Source organism: Zophobas morio, unplaced genomic scaffold, assembly GCF_036711695.1.
Source record: "Zophobas morio isolate AGI-343-1 ecotype UQ-CSIRO unplaced genomic scaffold, CSIRO_AGI_Zmor_V1 ptg000005l, whole genome shotgun sequence".
Classification (NCBI taxonomy): Eukaryota; Metazoa; Arthropoda; class Insecta; order Coleoptera; family Tenebrionidae; genus Zophobas; species Zophobas morio.
This window is the reverse complement of record NW_026972110.1, coordinates 16,487,954-16,510,281: the sequence shown is the minus strand read 5'-3', so window position 1 is coordinate 16,510,281 and position 22,328 is coordinate 16,487,954. Positions and strand designations below refer to the sequence as shown.

At 31.2% G+C, this 22,328-nt stretch overlaps 2 protein-coding genes across 2 annotated transcripts; both read left to right on the top strand.

Moving 5' to 3' along the window:
* The first annotated feature begins 6,017 nt into the window (after positions 1-6,017).
* On the top strand, positions 6,018-8,009 carry LOC135120224 (endocuticle structural glycoprotein SgAbd-2-like). Its single transcript, XM_064044544.1, has 3 exons — positions 6,018-6,083; positions 7,273-7,430; positions 7,565-8,009. Exons 1-3 carry the CDS (start codon positions 6,075-6,077, stop codon positions 7,887-7,889), a joined length of 492 nt encoding a protein of 163 aa, XP_063900614.1. The 5' UTR covers positions 6,018-6,074; the 3' UTR covers positions 7,890-8,009.
* Positions 8,010-19,328: 11,319 nt separating this feature from the next.
* On the top strand, positions 19,329-21,896 carry LOC135120539 (pupal cuticle protein 20-like). The gene is made up of 4 exons (XM_064044868.1): positions 19,329-19,337; positions 19,533-19,704; positions 21,066-21,219; positions 21,272-21,896. The coding sequence occupies exons 1-4, from the start codon at positions 19,329-19,331 to the stop codon at positions 21,630-21,632; spliced, it is 696 nt and encodes a 231-aa protein (XP_063900938.1). The 3' UTR covers positions 21,633-21,896.
* The last annotated feature ends 432 nt before the right edge of the window (positions 21,897-22,328 follow it).

Below are 22,328 nucleotides of genomic sequence, written 5' to 3'. Positions count from 1 at the left end.
TCAGAAACGCCTGTTCTCGGAATCCGCAGCATCAGGATTTTGATTTTGCAACACTTGTAGAATTTATAGCGTTTAAGAAGTAAATCGCTTTTGTTCATGTTTATTTATAGTTGCTTTAGAGGTTTTACCAGGATGCGTACGAATCATTGACGCCGCTTTCTAGGTCGAATGTGGATATGGCGGGTCCATGAAAAAACGTACCTACATGAGGTACACACATTGTTGTTCTATTGTGTAACCGAAATTTGAAAATCGGAATACGTACATTTATCATCTGGATAACGACTTATAAATATTAAAATTTCGCCTTCAAGGTAAATCGTACATCTTCGGAAAGCTGGGTGGGTTCCTGTGGAACAATGTTTTATGAGTTCACACATAATAATATGGTTACATTTCAAATATTATTTCTTACACCTGAATGGAACATAAATCTTATTAGAGAAGAGTATTAAAAAAATAAGTGGAAGTGTTTTTTGTATTGCGTAAGGCTATTCAACGTTTCTGGCTATAATTTCGCTGTTTCACGTTCAACACTTTCTTCCTTTTTATTTTAATGATTGGATCTCAGATCTTGTAAACTAGACCTTTGTGTTGTAGAACAATTCGATTTTGTAACTGTCTGAAGGACGTTGGTAACGTAATTGCCGTTTCGTGGAAAGTGTCCTAATGTAATTTAAATGGAATTTAATGAAATACTGGTGAAAATAGCGCTAATTTGAACGTACGCACGTGTCGTGTCTAGAAAAATATCTTAGTACTTAATGTTTTCGTTAAAGTGTTGTTATTTTCGATACGATGGATTTAAATTACTAGAAACGGTTGTATTTGTGGAAGTTTTAAAATTAATAATGTAAATACGAGTGTTTTGTTGACATCAAACCTTGCCTCAAGTTTTACGCAACTTCTGAAATTAACACATTTTTAAAGAAAATGTTTTTTTTCATGACGAGAATTTTTTCAATCAGTATTAATTTTTTTCTTGTTTCTGAAGCTGATGACGTCATAAATGTAATTTAGCATCTATAGCGTGATATTTATTTTGGTTTAACGATCTATCGATCTTTTTAGATTTATTTATACAAGTTCTTCTAAAAACTAATGGACCCCAAATTGTACAATTTATTTCAGAGATTATACATATACATAATGGACTTCTTTGAATTTATCTAACACACTAACGCTTATTGAAAGATTAGGAAACATTACTAAAATTTATTGATTTATATCTCTTGGAAAGTTGCCGACGTGACTTCTTTATTCAATCTTTATTATAAAATAGGCCTTGAAATGTGATATTATTTGTGCTTGAGTAATATTCTTTTATTTTTGTAGAATTACTTAAATAGGATGTATGAACCGGTTCGTTGTAGTGATTATTTTAGATGTTTTCGAATTTCGTAAAATTTAAAGAGTATAATAACGCTGTATTCACTGTTGCATTACGCATATCAGAATTAATATATGCATTTTTACTAAACAATTGTAAATGTTTAAATACCTTTACAGACTTTTTTTAGTCGACGAAATTATTTGAAAAAAAATGTGAAGTATTTTTTAATGAAACTGAATAGGTACATTAAAAAATACTTTAATATAATTTGTAATTAGTGGTACATCATGTAAAATCTTAATGTAGTGTGGAAACTATAAAAAATAGTGGCTGTCTTTATTAGCCAACCATATTGAATGTAATAATTATGTAAAAAATAGAAGGAATATTTAAGTGTCATAACATACGCCATAGTTCCCATAAGAAGTAAATTTTAAAATTTCAGCAAAGACAGCCATAGATTTTCGACGGTTTGTTTTTAATTGCTGCATTTTCAACCCAAACATTCAAATTGGCGATAATCTGAAAAGACCAAAATTCTATCAGACAAATTTTCAAAAATCCATGGCTGCCTTTAATTGTGTTTTTAATGTTCTCTCAGTATTAGGTATATACAGATGAAACTCGGCGGATTTATATCTTGAGAACGGATATAGATATTGAAATTCTGTAAACACCATTATTTTTAACTTAATTTAGTATATTACAAATATATGGCATCAGTGTCGCAAACCTATGTTTTTTTTTTAATTGCAACTGCCATATATTTTCATGGAAACAGATTTGCAATCACAACTGCAATAATATTGTTCATTTTTGAGGTCAGAAATCTCGGACTATTGCAATATTTCTTTGCTACCTGCCGAAATGAGTTCAATTTTTTAATTCTAAGAACAGGCGTTATGAAAATTGGATTGCCAATAGAGGCTCTACTCGATGGCCAGCTTGCAGCCCAGATTTAAGGTCCTTATATTTATTGTTGTGGTGCCTTTTTAACTCGCGAACTAATAAGACAGCAACGCCATATTTGAGTTCTACTTGTGATATACTAAATTAAACTTCCCCTTTCAACATAAAATAACGGCTTTTACCGAATTTTAATATCTCTATCCGTTTTCATATTAGGCTGCCGAAATTCATCTGGGATATCTGTATTTCTTAGGAAATTCTAATTGTTACCAATCACGAACATAGTTGAAAAAAATGTAGCCCCGCCCGCCCGCCCTATCTCAATTGTGATGATTTTTTTTATTCGTCGTGAGCCAAGAAGGCGGAGCTTAACTGCAAAATCCTTTTTAAAAAAATGTTTTTGAGTATCGTGTTGTTCAAAGAATACTATGTAAGTATATTAAAAAAAAAATAAAGTCAAAGATTAGACCCCACTCATATCCGCCGCAATCTCAATTCTCAATTGTGATGAATTTTTCATTCGTTGTCAGATCGAGGGACGGGGCCTAATTGCAAGATCCATATTTGTTTGCAAGAATTTACAATTTTAAACATGTTTTAAGGTTCTTGTTCTGAAAAGACGACTATGCGTGTTAAAAAAAAGCCAAAATATAAATCCCGCCCACCCGCCCTGTGTCATTTGTGATGATTTTTTTTAATCATCGAAAACCAATTTAATTATTGCAAAATCCTTATCATTTCTCTACAAAAAATTACCATATACGACATGTTTTTGAGTATCGTGTTATTCAAGGAATATTATGTATATTAAAAAAAATTAAAGCCAAAAATTAAGCTCCACCTATACCTGCCCCAGTCTAAATAGCAATGAAGTTTTCATTCGTTGGCAGACCTAAGGGCGGAGACTAATTAAACCATATTTCCTTAGGCAAAATTTACCATTTTAAACGTGTTTTAAGTACCTAACTAAGAGTTAAGAAAATTATCACAATTGAAATGGGGTGGGTGGGCGGGGTTTTATATTTTTTGCCTTGTTTTCTTAATATACATAGTATTCTTTGAAGAATACGATACTCAAAAACATGTTTTTAATTTCTTGTAAAAAAATAAGTATTTTGCTGTTAAGCTCCTCTTGGTTTTCGGCAAATAAAAAAAATCAGCACAATTGAGATAGGGCGGGTGGGCGGGCTTACATTTTGCCTTTTTGTTTTAATATGTGTAGACTTCTTTTCACAACAAGAAACTTAAAACATGTTTAAAATAGAAAATTTGTATAAGGAAATAAGGATTTTGCAATTAAGCTCCGCCCATAATTATAAATCCATATTTCTTCGTAAAAATGTATCATTTTAACCATGTTTTAAGTTTTTTGTTGTGAAAAGTTGGCTACGTATATTAAGAAAAAAAAGGGCAAAATATTATACAGAATTTTTGTACATAATTGTTTGAGATTTTAATATTTTGTATACCTGTTTTGCAAAATTAATGAAAAAGTAAACCATTTAAATAAAATTATACCATGAAACTAGGGGGAATACATAGAGGAAATTACTTAATAACTTGTATCTATAGAGTAACGATAAAGAAAATTTTCAAATTTACAAAATTTTATGGAATAACAGGTGAGAGAAAATTAATAAAGACAAAGATTAAGCCAAAAAGTTAGGACTTTTATGTTATTTTTTGTAAATATCACGTATCCAATGCTTTTGTGTATTGTTTGAAGATCGTTTAAAACATGTTTTCCACCACGTCTTCTTCTAAAAAAACGACGCCAACTGAAATGACTTTCAACTGAACACCCGTTATAAGAGTAATTCTATAAATGTTTTTTTCACCACTAAAATTGATATTTTAATGTTCGCAGCCACTAAAAATTGTATCTAATGTTGAAAAATAACTAATTTTAATTCCAGAGTTAAAAAATTACCAAATCTAATTACTTTTGATAATAAAAAAAACTTGAAAATCAACGAAACTTTCTATTGTTAAAATAGCAACTTGGAAACAATTATTATTATCAACTATCGAAACGGAATTACTTGATAAAGTAGACTGCTTGTGGTTCCAAAGACTTGAGGATTTACAAGTTTTCGACATTTTTTCAAAAAAAAAAAAAAAGGCAAACAGGACATTTTTTGAATAATTTCTTTCGACTTTCTTGATCGTACACCAGTCTGTGAAATTTATTAATTTATTTTATATAAATAGTGTCGCACGACAAAAACTATGTGGAAAAACCAAACACTATTTTGGCTATAGTCATGTATGATAGTTGTCAGTGTCATGACTTGCATAAAAAAGTTCCATAACAGGTATGAAATATGACGTACGATGATTCTTCTTCAATAAAGAGGTTTGGGACTGAAAAAATTAACTTCTCTACTTGACGATTTTCTCACTTTTCTTATTTCCCCAACTTTTTATTTTTGATTAGCCTCTTTAACAAAATCGAAGATACTTTTAACCATGAGAAATAGACTACTTTTTTGAGAATAAATTAAGATATAATAAAATATACACTTTTAAGTGATGAGTTTTAAATAAATCCTTTGACTCATAATGTATAATTTATTTTTTATTCGTGGTCGTTACGAAATACTTATTCTTAGTATTCTTTCTTTTGGAAGACAACGCTAGTTTGACCGTCTGACATTGGTTTACATCCCACCGAATATTACCAAAGTTACCAACAATACTGGAAGATGCGATATTAAACGTTTTTGAACTTTTTTTAACTTATTTTTTAATATTTAAAATATAATCTCTATACAATGACTCGACTAAAAATTTTCCGCTAGACTATTTTACAAATGTCACTTTTAATCCCACAATTTTATTTGGGTTTCTCAAAAAACTAGGAATTAATTTATTGCTACTACGAGTTCTGATGCTAATGTGACACCATAAAAGACAGTTTTTAATCTCGGGAAAATTAGCTCAAAAAATTTTAATCTGCCCGTTTCAAGGTTTACTAAAATTTTAAATTATACACTCTATTAGATAAAATCGTTAAATTAACAATCATACGAATTATTAGCCTCCATTTATGAGAATATAACCCACATTTATATTCAAGATAATTTCGAGATTGAATAATAAGATGTAATTACCTAAAAAAAGACAACGAACACGTTCTTACAATAAAGTGAGGCGGCGGTGTTCAACGATATTAAATCTGAAAATTTATTCCCAAAAGATAAAGGTGTAGTATGTAGGAAAATCCTTGAATGTATTAGAAAATCGACAATTGTTCTTGGATTATTAAATTCGTAATTTATGTGATAATACGCAGATATATCTTCGTTATGGATTTAAACACAGATAATCAAACTCATAAATCATGGAACTAAGTTGTTAAACGCAAGAAAAAAATAATTAAGTTACCATAATTTACATACATTTGCACATAATTTGGCGGTGAATGATGTTTGGGAACATTCATCAATTTTTGAGTAGTTCTGATTACAAACAAATAGAAGAATAAATATTTTGTCGGATTTTCGGTATTGTTTTTCTTAAAATATTATTTATTTAACGTCTACCACGTACTTTTATGTTTAAAAAGTCAAGTATTTGTTAAATATTTATCGATTTTTACGCAGTCAATGCACTCTCTTTTCGTGAGATGAATCACTTTGCTTGCAACAATAATTCTCGCGGAATTCTGAGATGTAAATATGACCTTCTAGATTATTGTCTAATGGATGCATAGTTTGGGGTAGGGTGTGTCTGGGATGAACCAGAACCACGGTGGGGGTTCTTTATATAAACTAGATGAACTATCAGACTTACCACTGTCAAGTGTTTTTGATACTTGTGAATATTAACCATGTACCTGGTAAGCAGTGAGATTGTGGTTTTGGGTTATTAGTGAATATGAATAACAATATAAAGGTTGTAGTTAACATATTTTTCGCTTTTCGATAATTTTAAAACATTATCAAAATTTCAATTATTAGTATTATTTTTTTTTAATCTATAGAATTTATTAGTTTTACGATTTACAATTATTGTTAAAAGGGATATTTTAAATATTGTGGTTGTTTCAAGAATTCAGAACTTTGTTATATACTTAATTTGGAATAACGAATTAATGATTTATAATATTAAAATAATTATTTAATACCAGAACTACTGTTACTTTTTCTAAAATATTTTTTGTGAACTCTTGGTAATAATATCTAATATCAAAGTTTTAAATATTCCAGATTTAAATTTATTTCATTATTTTTAAGATTATTTATTTGTCTTATTTTATAACACAAATTCATTTAATACAAATTTATTTGAAACAGTTCTAAAACAATTAAATTTTTATTTTTAAAAAATACGTATACTGCTTTAATCATATTTCCAAAAATTGATATTTTTTAAAATTTTCAAATTATGTCTAAAGTTCTCTATGCAGTTTTTTTTTTTTGTATTGTACTTTACACTTGAGAAGAATATAGTTATGCTTTTATACTACAAGAAAAATTTAATAATTTCATTTGAAATAATATTCGTAGTTTTAACGTAAAATTATATATTTTTAAGAAAGAAAAATTGTTCCTCAATATTTTTTACCCATGTCTTGTAAAATAATTGAGCCTGTTTGATATTAACAATTTTTGCTTACTTATTATTTCAAGTGCAATGATTTATATCTTTTCATCAAGTCGAGAAGAATATATATTATAATGTTTCACCTAAATTTGTCTTTTGTCTGCCTGTGAAAGTTCGTATAAATACTACTTTTAATTATGCAGAATGATGTAATTTTTTCCGAATATGTCGGTCTAACATATCAAGTGACATGTATTACACAGGCAGATTTTGAAAACACATTACAAACACTTTTCTGTATGAGAAAACAACAAAAATTCAAATAAGTATAAATTTTGTAATAAATAACATTATATTCCTTATAAGATAGATACATTTCGTCGTGGGTATAATTATGTTAATATTACAACAAATAGTAAGAAAATTATTGCATCAGTAATATATGCCAATTTCTATAATTTTCTTTTCCTCAAAATGTTTAGTTCGTCCTTGCAACTTTGGTCGCCGCCGCCATGGCCGCCCCCCAGCAAAACTACTACCAACAACAGCAACAATACCCCAATCAACAATACTCCGGCAAGTTCGTCCCAATCGTGTCAGAATCAAACGAAATAAACCCAGATGGTTCATTCAGTTACAGGTAATTATGTAACCCATCATTACTCATTTCCTTTAATCTAATGACACCTGAATAGAGAGATTCTTCATTCTGATGTCAACTGCGTGATATGTGGATGCTACAAAAAAATTACCATAAAATTGAAATTCTTGCAGTTATGCCACTGGTGACGGTCAACAGGCTCAAGCTCAAGGATATTTAAAAAATGCTGGTGTCAAAGATCAAGAAGCTGAAGTAATTCAAGGCTCTTATTCTTACACCGCGCCAGATGGTACTCCAATTAGCATCACGTACGTGGCGGATGAGAACGGTTTCCGTGCCGAAGGCGCCCATTTGCCAACCCCGCCCCCAATCCCTGAGGCTATCCAGAGATCTTTGGCTCTGATTGCCCAGACGCAGCGAAATCCCCAGTCGCAGTATCAGCAGCAACCGCAGTACCAGCAACAGTACCATCAGCCCAGACCCTTCGGACGGTTTTAGGATAGACTAGGATCACCTAGTACCTGCTAAAAAAGTGGCCAGTGACATGTTCAAGAAATGAAGTTGTAAATATTTTGTAATAGCTTATGCATTTTTATAAATCATTTTTTACAAAAAGAATTTGTGTGTTTTTTGGGAAAAAATGGGTATATATAGGTACAATAATAACACTAGTTTACAAGGTTTTATATCCAAAGACAAAAATAGTTGAATCTAAAGGATTTGGGTTCGGGAAATTCAAATCTGAAAGCAGAAAAAATCCATCACGTCAGGTTTTTGAGATATTTATATAAACATACCCTGTATTTCTTTTCTTTTATACAACTCTTGTAATTTTTTTATTTTCAAATATATATGAACATATAGTTCTTTGAGCAAATTTGTATCATTTTAAAGGATCATTTACGTAAATAAATTACATGAATCAATTTTTCAAGCTAGATTGTCATCAATGTTTTATTTAAAATTTTTCAAGTATTGATTTTAGAATAATTGGTTGCTTTTGATTTTTCTACGGGAAGTGATAATAAAAATGTGAGGTTGCCCTCACAAAGATCTTTTAAAATGATACAAATTTGCTCAAAGAAGTATAGGTTTATCTTTAAGAATAAAGAAGTTACAGGGGTTGTATCAAATAAAAGCCACACCCAGTATATATTATAAACAATATGACTGAAAATTAAAAATGATTAACACTTTCTTTTATTGGCAGTACTGTCAGTTTCCCTTATAATAGACCAACAGTAACACATTTTCGTCCCAAAAACCTTGATACCTTCTTTTTAAGCACATTTGAACAGGTCTTCCAGCTTTAGGTACTAAAATTTTACCACAAACGTAAGAAAACTGATTTGCACCTACTTTGCACGATCTCGAAGACATTTTTATGCGACAATGGTCCATTAACATGAATCAGTTTAACACTAACAAGAAGGTAAAAGCAAAGTTCATTATTTTGGATTTATGAAAAAACCTGACGTGATAGGGATTATCCGTTTTTGGATTTGTTATCAGTAAGTAATTTAGAAGTAGAAAATATTTTTTTTATTTTTGGATACGAAAAAAAGTTTAAATTTGTAAACTAGTGTAATTATAGCACCGAAAGGTTTACAACATAGCAAATAATCTTGTCTGAAAAAGTATTATCATAACTATTATTATTATTAGATGATCTTAATTTACCCGGTGGGTCAACAAAATTTACACAGTTTTTTCTGCTGCGTTGAAAAAATATAAAACATTATTTGCGTAGTTTGTTGATGTAAGTAGTGAATCATTCTTTTATGGCGTAAAAATATTTCACCGCGACGAATGAGTGACTTCCAAATATGTGACTTCTCATGCTGTAGACACTTCAGATTCACGAATGCTAACATTTGTAGTGTTTTATGAGATTTTTTACAAGTAGTGAGAAAACAAATATTATTTTATGACAGGACAGGTAGTTGAAAAATGGACACTTTATAGAATCGACCCAAGAATGGATCCCTGAGGCAATCCGTTCGATTACTTAAATAATTCATAGTAAGATTAATACTAGTAGGCAGTCGCAGAAGTACAATTTGCGCATTAGTATGTCATGCGAAACCCAATCAAATGCTTCACCAAGATTTAAGACAGCTGCAGTGTAAAATGACTTAAATCCAAAACATTGTGTAAATTTCTCAAGTAAAGGAGTGATAGCAGAATTAATAATAGAATGATCTTTTCGAAATTCAAACTGATTGCATGCTAGCGATTTATTTTGATATAAATAAAGTATTAGCTTGTTTAGTACAATTTTTTCAAAATTTTTTGAGATTATGGCACTATTGAGATGGCTCTAGAATTATTAGGATCGACTGCATCTCCTTCATAAAAAAATTAGGAATAACTTTTGCTTTTTTTAGTGGTTTTGGAAAAATATTCGATTCAATGCAAATATTGATCAATTTTGTTACTGGTGCTATGATATTACATTTTAATCCTTAAATCACACTGAGTGAAATGTGAAGTACTGAGTACTGACTTTCAACTTAGACTTAGAGTTTTTTTTTTTTCACAATTTACTGGTAGATAGTAGCTCCGAGTTCACATCTTTTTAAAGGAACGCGGTTAATACAATAATTGTAATAAATTGCACTAATTTTGCGATGCAAACTTATCAGATGACATATATTAAGTTGATCTTTATTAGTTTATTAAGTACAGAGTATCTTATAAATCTGATAAAGTTCTCTTGTAGTATTAACCGATCAGCAGGAGTATTAATGACTTTGACAATCTTCAGATCATCTGCGTACATACATATACAGCGTGTTATTGAAAGGTACGTACAAAATAAAATCGGCAATTGGTCTTGAAGTATGGGTGCTAAAAGTTAAAAAAAGTTCAGGTCAAAGTGTTCTCCTTTTGAAGATAAAAAATATTAAACTTGATGTCCAAATTCGTTGTACTCCACTGATAAAAAGATCATCTCTCGTTTCTATAGCAACATCTAGTCTTGACAAAAGTTTTATTGTTACAGTTGCTAGGATTTAATAAAATAAATTAATTTCGTCTATTTATCTTTCAGTAGCGTCTAAAAAGGTTGGATAAGGATTAATTTTCCCCTTATAATTTTGATAACACAAAATAAGTTTTTCAGACTTCTTAGACTTCGCGAAGAACTGTTAATTTTGTTGTACGTACCTTTCAATAACACCCTGTATATGACAATCAAAAAATTTTGTAACATCATTTATAAAAATGTTGGACAGAATAGGCTCTAAATTCGACCCTTGTTAGAAACAACTCATCTATTTCTTCAGACATCACTAAAACATAAACTAAAGAGTGAAATAAGACTAAGATACGTCATTGTTAGAGAGATTGGCTAATACTTAATATATTATGGTCTACCACGTCGAATATCTTGGATAAGTAACATCCATTACCCAAGGCATTAGACACTAATGGAACAGATTGACTTAAGTTAGTGCAAATGGATTTACCGACGACAAAACCATGTTTATACATTAGGAAGTTGAGATGTGACATGACCATATAAGACGTCATAAGATACTGTCAAATATTTTGCCAAATTATTGATAATACAGATAGGCCGACAGTTGTTAATATCTATTTTATTAGGGGATATGTATACAGGAAAAACTTTGGTGATCTTCCATGAGTTGGGAGACACAGAGGTATCGACAATTGATTTATAGTGATAACTTAAAGGTTGACACAAGCATATAAAGCAGATTGTCGCAAGGAACGCCGGTATGGTATGGTACATACAGAGCATTCGATTTGAAAACATTAAGGATTTGTTGTCAACGTCTATGTCTTCATTAATGAAATCCCAGTTGATAGTGCTAATAAAGTCAAAAGACATTAGCTTGCCATAAGCTGTGAAAGGTCTACATATTTTAAGTCCAATGAACGTGTCAGTCCAACTAGAGGTTATAAATAAATCTAGTATTAGTATACTTCCATGAGAAAAGAAATTTCTCTGATCATACCAATCAAAGTGACGTTATCTCCATATTTTGTTGAGCAAATGCTGTAATTAATACATACTTTGAAAATTTTCACATTCTCTAGAGTTGTCATGACTTATGAGTATGGTAAATGGTAATCATCATGGGTATGGTAAGTGGTAATCACAGTCAGAATTCACCTATTCACCCCTTCCAACAGTTGGGTCATACTTTTTAGAACTGTTTATACCAGATGTGTAAAAATGTAGTGATTTTAGCAATTTTTTTCCAAAAATTCTGAGTATACACCCAGCACTGTTATAGTGTTATTGCTGTTGTATATATTGGTCCCCACTAAAAAACTGATGACGTCAGCACAAAATAAACGTACGTAAATAAATAAATAAATAACTAAATAAATCGATCTTTATTAGAGAAGTTACAAGTTTTTGTCTTTGACGACGTTACCTCAAAATTGTGCCCAGTAACTGTTATTGAAATTTTGTAAAATTACATTCTGCTGTACTCGTCATTTATGAATCCGCCTTAAGTTATTCTCTTAGGCATCCAGATTTTTTCAAGAAAATCCAAATTAAATAAGAACCTTTTATATTAATATAAACGAAGCTCTTGCATTTATCTGGGAGTATCGTTTAGCTTGTACTGGTCGCACCGAAGGTCATAGGTTCGATTACCTTATGCGGCTTTTTTTATACTGCGATTATCTTTATTGCTTCTTGTTTTTCAACCGGATTTATTTATTTTCACTTCAGGGCGGGGATGTTGTGTTTAATAACATAAGGCCAATTTTTTAAAATACCTTTATAAGTGCCACGATGATATGTTGAGAAATAACTCATCTATTTCCTTAAAATTTCGGGAACACTGTTAATGGTACAAAGTAGTGCACTATGTTTCGAAATCAGTAAACCTGACAGTGCCATTCCAAAAAATTAAAATAAAATAAAATCGAAAAAAAAAGTTGTTAGTATGTAGTTTAAGATCTACAGTTATATATGTTTGAAAATATTTTTATTTCTCTCTATTTGACTCAAATATGTTCCGTCAATTGCTAAATCAATCCATAGGAAAAGGATAAAATAGAAATTTAATTAATGGTAAGATGACATTTTTAACACCTGAGAAAGCAGAATTTGTTCGATCATTAAAAAAATAAAATATATATTTTCTGGAAGCCGGTTTGCGTCAAAGCTGGTCACGAATCGGCAAAAATAATATTTTTATTCTGCGAACTGAACTTTATTCCAGTAATATTAATTATACACTGAGTAAATGTTCATTGTTGAACGAATATTAATTATTTTCGGTAAAATTCACTCATACCTATTTTTGATAAATTACCTAATGACTAATAATTTTTGACTAATTTTATTTTTCACAAATTGTTATAAACTTGTACCAAATATGTACCATTACGGATAATTTATTTTCGACTTATTGATGACTATTTTAAAAATTTCCGCATAGGGATAGATCAGACAATAAAAAATGAAAAATAGTGTGTAGTAGGTATACATAAATAAATAATGAATGTCCCTTGATAAAATGTGATGAACTGAAGTTTAAGAGCAGATGATAGTAGTAATAATAAATAATAATACTAGTGCTAGTACAGTACAATTCTGTTTTCCTTTGGACCATGCGATTGTTGCGATGTTGGAATTTGTCCCTCTGATTAATGTTTACAGGTATGCACGAGTATATACTTAAGTGATGTTTTGGTTGCATACATTTTCAAATAGCAAATATTTATAGCACAAAAATTCCGTCTGTTCAAACAGGTAAATTTTATTGACCCTTAATCACGATATTTATATAACTGTGATTCATATTAAATTTTTTGATCTAACTTATTTGAGTTATTTGCTTCTTTTTTTTGTAGCTGTTACTTTCCCACCTTTTTAACATTCCATCTCAATAATAATATATGCTGTTGTGTAGGTGAAGATCATTTTTATTCGTCCAACAATGTGTGGTCGATTCAATTAATTATATTTCGTCTCCACCCATCAAGGTCTCATTGGACAATTAAAATTAAACTGTGTGCAATGGAAGCCTTCTCAGTTCCAAAAAATATTAAATTATATTTGTATTATTACTTCAGTGAAGTGCATTAAGGGGTCACAAAAGTTTGCTAATAAATAGTTTCACGAAGCTATCAGTAAAATTTGTGGCGGGAGCTTGTTAGATTTAAAAAAAAAAATGGCGCTCGTGGTAGGTTAAGCGTGTTTCATTTTCCAAGTGATCACCAGAAGTAATCACAGTCAAGGATGAATACTGAAATAATGGAACTGGAATTTGGATAGCCACTGGACCTTGAGACGCTGACCAGGGAATATCCAAAAAGAGGAAACCAACATGAAGTTTCTGTGAAAATAATTCGTAATGACCGTGGTTTTCACCTGTCGTGGCGATTTTATTTATTAGACAAATAGTTTTCGAAAGCCCTGAGTACAGTTTTTAAAACTTTATACCTACTAAAACTTATATGATATATGAGCTTAATAATAATATTAATGTACCATTTTTTATGTTTCACTAATATTCTCCCATGTTTTAAAAATGACTGATGACTCAAAAAATGTGTGAATCAACTCATTTCATCGATTAGTTCAGAAACAACTCATTTAATTTACATGAAATTATGAAAGCGGAGGTACGTAACGATTATTGTTACACCGTATGTATGAAAACTAACGCTTCATCCCCATCGCAAAAACTGATGGCGTCATCTAAAAAAAAAAAAAATATTACATATTTAAATCGTTCTTGAAAACCGTTGCAGTGTAGTGTAAATACTTAACTGTATAGATTTTTTTCAATTATGGCAACATTTTTCAAAGAAAACATCTTTCCTGCTGTTGTAATCCTTGTATACTGTATACTGTTTATAATTTTTTTCTCAGTTTACAAAGAACATGCAAATCACGGAAAATTTGAATAGAGCCACTTTACTTCTGAAGCATTAATTACAATAAACATGTCAGGATGTAATTTCAATAAACTTTTTTTTATTGTGTGTTGAGATGACGTCATAATTTTTCTAGATTACATATTATATACTTACATAAAAAATATGTGATACAAAATATGTACTTGTATATAAAGTTGTAATACGAGTACGTTATAAAATCAACATGTACATGAAACACAGTTTGTTTAGAATGTCTTTAACGATAAGTAAAAATTTTTTATCTCTCATCGGACTTCGTATAAAAACGGATTTCGTAATATGATTGGGCTTTTACTTTTCTTGAAACGAATAAAAATCACAATCGTTATGGTACTTATCTGAATTGCCTTTCATGAGGAGATTGTCAATTTTGTTTGTTGGTAAAAGGTTATTCTACATACATTCAATAACTCTGACCAATACGGTCTTTTCTAAAAATGAAAAAAAAAGAAATTTTAATTAGGACATAAACATAGAAATTTTAGCCCGGTATAGTAAAAATAAATTTAGAAAAAACATTTTTTTTTTGTGAAAAAATCGAACTTTAATATAGTGTTAATTTTCCTTTCCATTAAGCTTTTTACTTCTTGAGCGTAAGCTACGGACCTCTACAGAAACTACTGGATGGATTATTGTCAAATTTTGTGTGCATATTAGGAATATCATGACGTCATCATCAAAATTTACAATAGTAAATTTGTTTTTAATTTTATAAAATAAGATACTTCTGCACTTGGAGTATAAATAAATCCGTGCTGGCGTTTCACCCTAGACATCGAGATTTTTGGAAACAATAAAAATTGTATAACGATATTTTGTAATTTAACTTCGAAACTACAAAATCGAATGTTCTGAAATCTTCCAAACGTTTTAAGATTTCAATTATGGTAAATAGTTAATCAAAATTTCTTCTTTTATCCCTTTCCAAAAAATTGATGATGTTTCAAAATTTTGCCGAATAAATCGTCTCTGAAATATTCAAAATATTATGACCCTATATTTATGGTGTACACTACAGTTTTTAGAATTACATATACCGGGTGACCGAAAAAAAAATGAATGAGGCAATTTATTGTACTGATTAAATTAACGGACGATTCAATCCATTTTCTTGAAAATTTGGGAACTCAGCACTGTTATTATTAGTATTACACTGCATCTATCCAAACTGCAAAAATGTTGATGACATCATCACAAAATTTTGTAATGGAAAAACTCACTTGAAACAAATGCTTATATTTTGCTTTTTTTTTTTTTTTCTTAATTTACATAGCCATCTTTTCACAACAAGAAACTTAGAAGAACATGGTTAAAATGGTACGTTTTTGCAAGAAAATATGGATTTTGCAATTATGGGGCGGAGCCTAATATTTCCTTATACAAATTTTCCATTTTAAACTTGTTTTAAGTTTCATCTTATGAAAAAAAGTCTAAACATATTAAAACAAAAAGGCAAAATGTAAGCCCGCCCACCCGCCCTGTCTCGATTCTGATGATTTTTTATCTGCCATGAACCAAGGGGGCGGACCTTAAATGCAAAATACTTATTTCTTCACAAGAAATTAAAAACATGTTTTTGAGTATCGTGTTGTTCAAAGAATACTATGTATATTAAGAAAAAAAATGCGAAATATAAACCCAGCTCACCTAGGCCATCTCAATTCTGATCTTTTTTTTATTCTTAGAAACTTAAAACACGTTTAAAATGGTAAATTTTTGTAAGGAAATATGGATTTTGGCCTTAGGCTCCGCCCCTAGGTCGGGCCAACGAACGAAAACTTTGTTACTACTTAGATCAGGGCTGGTATGATATGGGTGCGGCTTTGGCTTTAATTTTTTCTTAATATACATAGTATTCTTTGAATATCACGATACCCAAAAAGATGTTAGATGGTAATTTCTTGTAGAGAAATATTAAGGATTTTCAATTAAATTCCGCTCCTTTGGCTCGCGACGATTAAAAAAAAAATTAATCACAGTTGAGATAGGGCGGGTGGGCGGGGCTAATATTTTACGTTTTTTCTTAATATACATAGTCAGCCGTCTTTTCAGAGCAAGAGACTTTAAAACATGTTTAAAATGGTAAATTCTTGCTGACAACGAATGAAAAATTCATTACAATTGAGAATTGAAATCGGGGCAGCTATTAGTGGGACCTAATCTTTGGCTTTATTTTTTTCTTAATATACATACTATTATTTGAACAACAAGATACTCAAAAATATGTTTTTAATTTCTTGTAGAGAAATAAGGATTTTGCAATTAAGCTCCGCCTTCTTGGCTCACGACGAATAAAAAAAAAATCATCACAATTGAGATAAGCCGGGTGGGCGGGGCTACATTTTGCCTTTTTTTTCTTAATATTTGTAGACTTATTTCGATAACATGAAACTTAAAACACGTCTGAAACGGTAAATTTTTGTAGTAATGAACTTAAATCCTCCACTTTTCTTCTACAACCCCTTTAAATACGGCAAAAGTTGAATATCAAAGTCACTATCAACGCAACTTGGTAACAGAGTTTATAAATGACAATTATCAGCTCTAAAAGCAACATCAGCGGGAACAGCAAGTTTATAAATCCCACTTTATGCGTAAAATTTAACTCATGACTGTAGAAGTGTATGGAATCTTAAAAATATGGAACTGTACATTATTTTAATCTTGTTTAAAAAAAAACCTATTCGTGATAAAGACTCTACGATGCGAATTTGTAGAAAGTGAAAACAGTCTTTTTAATTTTTGCTTATTTAGCTTTACTTTAACATTACATCCATATCTTTATTTTAACTTATAAAGGTTATCACAAAAAATAGAATTCGCAAAATCAAATATTTTAATAATTCGAAAAATCTGTATGTATTGTATTATATTTCAGGGACGACGGAAGTTCTGTCGAAATAGCCTTCGACCATTTTTTTGTTTTTAGAGTGTTTTATAAAGTCGCTCTAAAGTACTATTAAACTGCTGGATATGACTTTACAATTTCAGTAATTAATGGTACTAATTATCCATAGTGTTTTTATGCAATTAATTTAATGATACAATAAAGCTGCAGGTGCAGTAGCATTGGACTTATCACACTCGAATTTATTTCTTAACACATTGAACATTAAGAAACTAATTATTCCAAAATAATATACGACAACGATTAAATCAGAGAACAGATGCGGCAAACAATGCGTAGGATATATTTTTAAGATTTAAGCTATATATAGTCACAAATGAAAGTGGTCTTGTACTAGACAACGAATCTCTACCCGTAAGAGGTAAACTGACTCTGCGAAGATGACCTGCTTGGAATTGCATAAGACAGTCTCATCTTAAGTTTGTCGGTAACTGGGACATGGTTACACTCGCATCACAAACAGACCAGAGAAGCGACTATAATATGTTAAATATTTTGTATGTGTATTTTTTATTGCGTAGGAGACATATTTCACTGAACAGCGGCAATTAATTCGACAAGAGGCCGCTTACAAAATCTCGCAACACTAAATTATTGAACACTTACACGAACACCTTCGTCCCTAGGGTGTTTATGCTTTACCTGTTTCGTAGTAAGGAGCGGTTTGACGTAGCAAATAAACTGTTAGTTGGAAGCAGGATGTTCGTAGGTTTATTTGCATGTCTTTCTGTAACTCAAAAGCCATCACTTACGGATTTATGGTAGCGACCTTACAGACGCCAGCCAAGAATTTCCGATGGTACAATTATTGTTGATCTACAAAGAGCAGCTGCGGTTAGTGCGTGATTGATAGATTACACTGTTTCAACTCTAATAGCTGGTGATTTTTCTAAAAGTTTTCCGGTTTAATTATACGATGCGGAGATCTTATTGTCTTCTTTAAGGTTGATGTCATTCTAACTGACGTGTTTGTCAAAGGTTAAGCTGGTTCGAACTAAGGAACATTCTCATGAACCCGTTGGCATAGGTAAGGCTCCAGTACATCAGTTACCCTTTGCATAACACAATGCACGAAGTAGACGACTTATGTCTGCTCTTTAGAACAACATCAGCGAAATGGGTGTTCTCTTGCATCTAGTGAACAATGGGTGGTAGTGTGAAGGTGGTTTGTTCTTGATAAACCATCAATACCAACGCAAATTCTGAAAGACAAAGACTTGTCACATATACACCTGTACCGAGAAGAATTGAGCCATGATTTAATCTGATTTTAACCTAATTAGGACTGGCACGTTCACGAGAACGACATTCCCCATACTTGTTGGATCGTCTCTTGTGTTGTAATTTATTTTATTGAGCAGTATGTAGTTTTTTTTGTATTTGTAGGTATTTTCTATAAAGATACCAATTAAAAGTGTAGTTGACATTAACATCATGTCTCCATCTTTGGCTAATTTTGTAATTCATCAAATAAAGATTCAATTACTCATTTGAGAGACAACATTGAGAGTCCAATGTAGCACAGGCTCTCTTTGCAATTAAAAATGATTACTTAATATGTTGCATGAAAAGTAGATACGGTGTGGACAAATTAATACAAGTTTACCCTTAATCTTTTACCCTAAAATATGAGTCATTATTGACAATTTATTAGAATGTGGAAAGTCAATCCTGAAAAAACTACTCCTACAAAGTAGCGAATTTCGCCTTAAATTATTTGCATACATTGTCTTTGGAAAAATTATAATTGAATTTAAATTAATGTGCACTTATACTTGCCCAACTTCATCGATTTTATCGCCCATGTTAAACGGCTAATTAATTTTGATTTATGTTTATTACGTTATAGAAAATTGACCATAAGTGAAAAAATAAATACTTATACAGGAAAGCAATATGTGTGAAAGGTGTCTTGGGGTAATTCATGGTAAAGCATCCTCACTTTTATTTTCATGAAGGAGATGATCTCGTTTCGCTGTTCTGATTAATTCTTCAGAGTGGGGTGGTTGTCTATAGTTTTAAAGTAAGTATATATAGAGGATTATCTTATTGAACTATTAGTTTACACTTAAGTTCCACAGTAGTTATTAGTGGTAGAAGACAAAACCATCAGGATGAAGTTGGTAAGTCAAAGGATCCACCTGAAAAAACAACGAACACATAACATTTTGGCAAAAACACTGTTTTGATACACAAATTTTTTGATTTCTGAATTTTTCGCAGTAACAAATGGAACATTTTACTAGTGCTTTTCTAAATTTGAGTTCACTTGGGATTATCTCCAAATTTTTTAAAGGATTTATCTGGATTTTTTTCAGGTGTTGGTATCATTTTTGGTAGGAGTGTGCTCAGCAGCTAGGTTAGAAAATACCTATTTGCCACCAAATGGTGCAAATGGAGCAGGTGGTGGCCCAGGATTAGCAGCTCCAAGACCTGGTGGAAATGGAAATGGAAATGGAAATGGAAATGGAAATGGAAATGGAGGACGTGGTAAGTATTCGATTTTTTATTTAAATCATATTTAGAAAATTATATAGCTGTTTATAAATGTTTTATTTTTTTATTTTATTTGTTACATTGATTTACAACATCCACAGTTTTTGAATAACCGCATCTTGTAGACCTTCGATAAAAACCAAAATTTGACGATTTTTTAAATGTTGGATAACTAATTAAATGATTGTGTTGAGTGTGAATTTTGTAAGAATTTTTAAACATACTTATTAGATTTTAAATTATGATCGTAACCGCAAAACAGTGTTATAAGTTCTATTATTACTTAGTAGTATTTGTCGTGTTAACTAAACAACACACTCATAAATTAAATAACTACAATTTTTTTTTTTGGCTTATAATAACCATGAAATGATTTTCTCTTTACCATTAAAATCTATGTGAACACAATCCTTTACCATGTAAATTAGAAAACTTTTACAGACACAATTGTAGAAAACCTCGGTAGTTTTCATTTCTATATAAACATATATTTTAATTATTATTATCCAAACATTAAATAACGTAAAGATGTCAGTGCTAGATTGGCACAGAATGTTTATAATTTTCGGGTTTTACTTGCTTCCTATAATTCTGGTTCTGAAATTGTGACACTGACTGAGTAAATTTTTTTTCCACCCTAGTAATTCACGCCGGGTGTGTACTGGTTATATGTACAGCATTGACAGAAATATATATATATATACATTAGAAATTAATTGAAGAATTCATTATTTCAAAAACGGCACTATATTTAATGGAATTTCTCGTTTTTGTCGTAAAAAATCTCTATGTATGAACAGACACTATATTCTACGTGTTAGTAACATTTTCACAATAAACAACAACAAAACAAAAGGTAATCTAATTTCCTATATGTTTAGATTTTTTTAATCAGTAACTTTCAATTTATGTAACTTTCAATTTATATCAAGACAAGACAAGTCACTTCGTAGGTGAAGTTTTTTTTCAGTTTACCTTTCATTTTGGCCTTTTTACCTTCTTTTATCTTCTAGTGTTGCAACCACGGCATACACAATAAACGAAAAGTGTATTTACCGAACTACCCACACATCAAACGTCAAATCGGAAAAAATGTAACTGAGCGTGATAGGTTGCTCTTCTCATTGAAATGCAACCTGCTTCTTTGATCTCAAGACAAAGTGATGGTAACGTTTTATAATAGCATGTCGGTGTAATAAAGGAAGCACACATACTTAGAATGCGACCAACGTTCAATAAATCGCCTTCACAAAGCAAACGATCTCAGATCTCCCATTAACCTGTCCGCACCTACTTCTTATTCCAACTACAAACTAAATTACTCTAAAGTCGCAATCACAATATTTTTTTTCCAGGAGGTGGCGGTCCTGGTCCCCTTTACGGTGCCCCGAACGGCGGCCGCAACGGAGGCAGAGGCGGCAATGGCGGTGCCAATGGTGCTGGAGGCGAACCCATTCCAATTTTGTCCTACGAAAACGTGAACAACGGTGATGGTAGTTACCAATGGAGGTAAAAAAACAAACACATAAAAAATGAAATTTTCAAATTATTGCAAATTTAGCTACGAAACTGGCAACGGAATAAAAGCGGAAGAACAAGGCGAGCTGAAAAATGCCGGTACTGATGACGAGGCGCAATCCGCTGTCGGTTCCTTCTCTTACACAGCTCCCGATGGCCAGAAAATCACGATCGAGTACACCGCTGACGAAAATGGTTTCGTGCCCAAAGGCGACCATTTGCCCACGCCACCTCCAATTCCCGAGGAGATATTGAAGTCGCTGGAGGAGAACGCCGCTGCGGAAGCCGCTGGAGGTGCCAACGGTGGTGGAAATGGTTATCCTCGTGGGAATGGCAATGGTGGGAACGGAGGCCCTCGTGGCAATGGCAACGGTGGTGGTGGAGGAAATGGTTACAGATACTAGAACTTTTTTGCAAAATTTTGTTGAATGTGAATCGTTTGTCTTGTTTTGTCGTGTCACTTAAAATTTTAAGTTTTTAATGCCACTAATAGTCATGTAATGAGGATTCGTTTTTGTATTGTTATGGATGCTAAAAGCGGATTTGTTGTATATTTGCTGTCATACAACAAATTTACTTGCGATTGTAACTAGTTATTTTAGTACATCTGTTTAGTACGGATTAGGGTTAGATTTTTGACGACTGTGCAATGGACTGGTTACCGAATATCTCAGTGTGATTACATTATCCTTATGTCAAAGTACCTTTGTATAGATGCAGTTATTATGCATTATATGTATTATAACAAATATAAACAGAAAAATAAACAAAGAAATTATAATATAATTGTTCATTTTATTTTTATCACACAAGAAAATTATGTGATTTCAAACAAAAATTATGCTCGAACTGTGCAAAATGGACACTGGTATTACGTACTATTATTACGTAAACGACACGGATAGTACAAAATGCAGGGGAAACCCGTATGCAAGTTTTATACATTATTTTTGACACAGTGAAAATTTGTGATTATTATTATCAGCGTGCTTAGTGTGGTGGACTTTTGATAACAAATATTTGAAATTTGTTTAAATTTTGAAATTACTACAACCAAATTAGTTTTATTTAAAAATTTGACTAAAAGTTATAAAAGAACA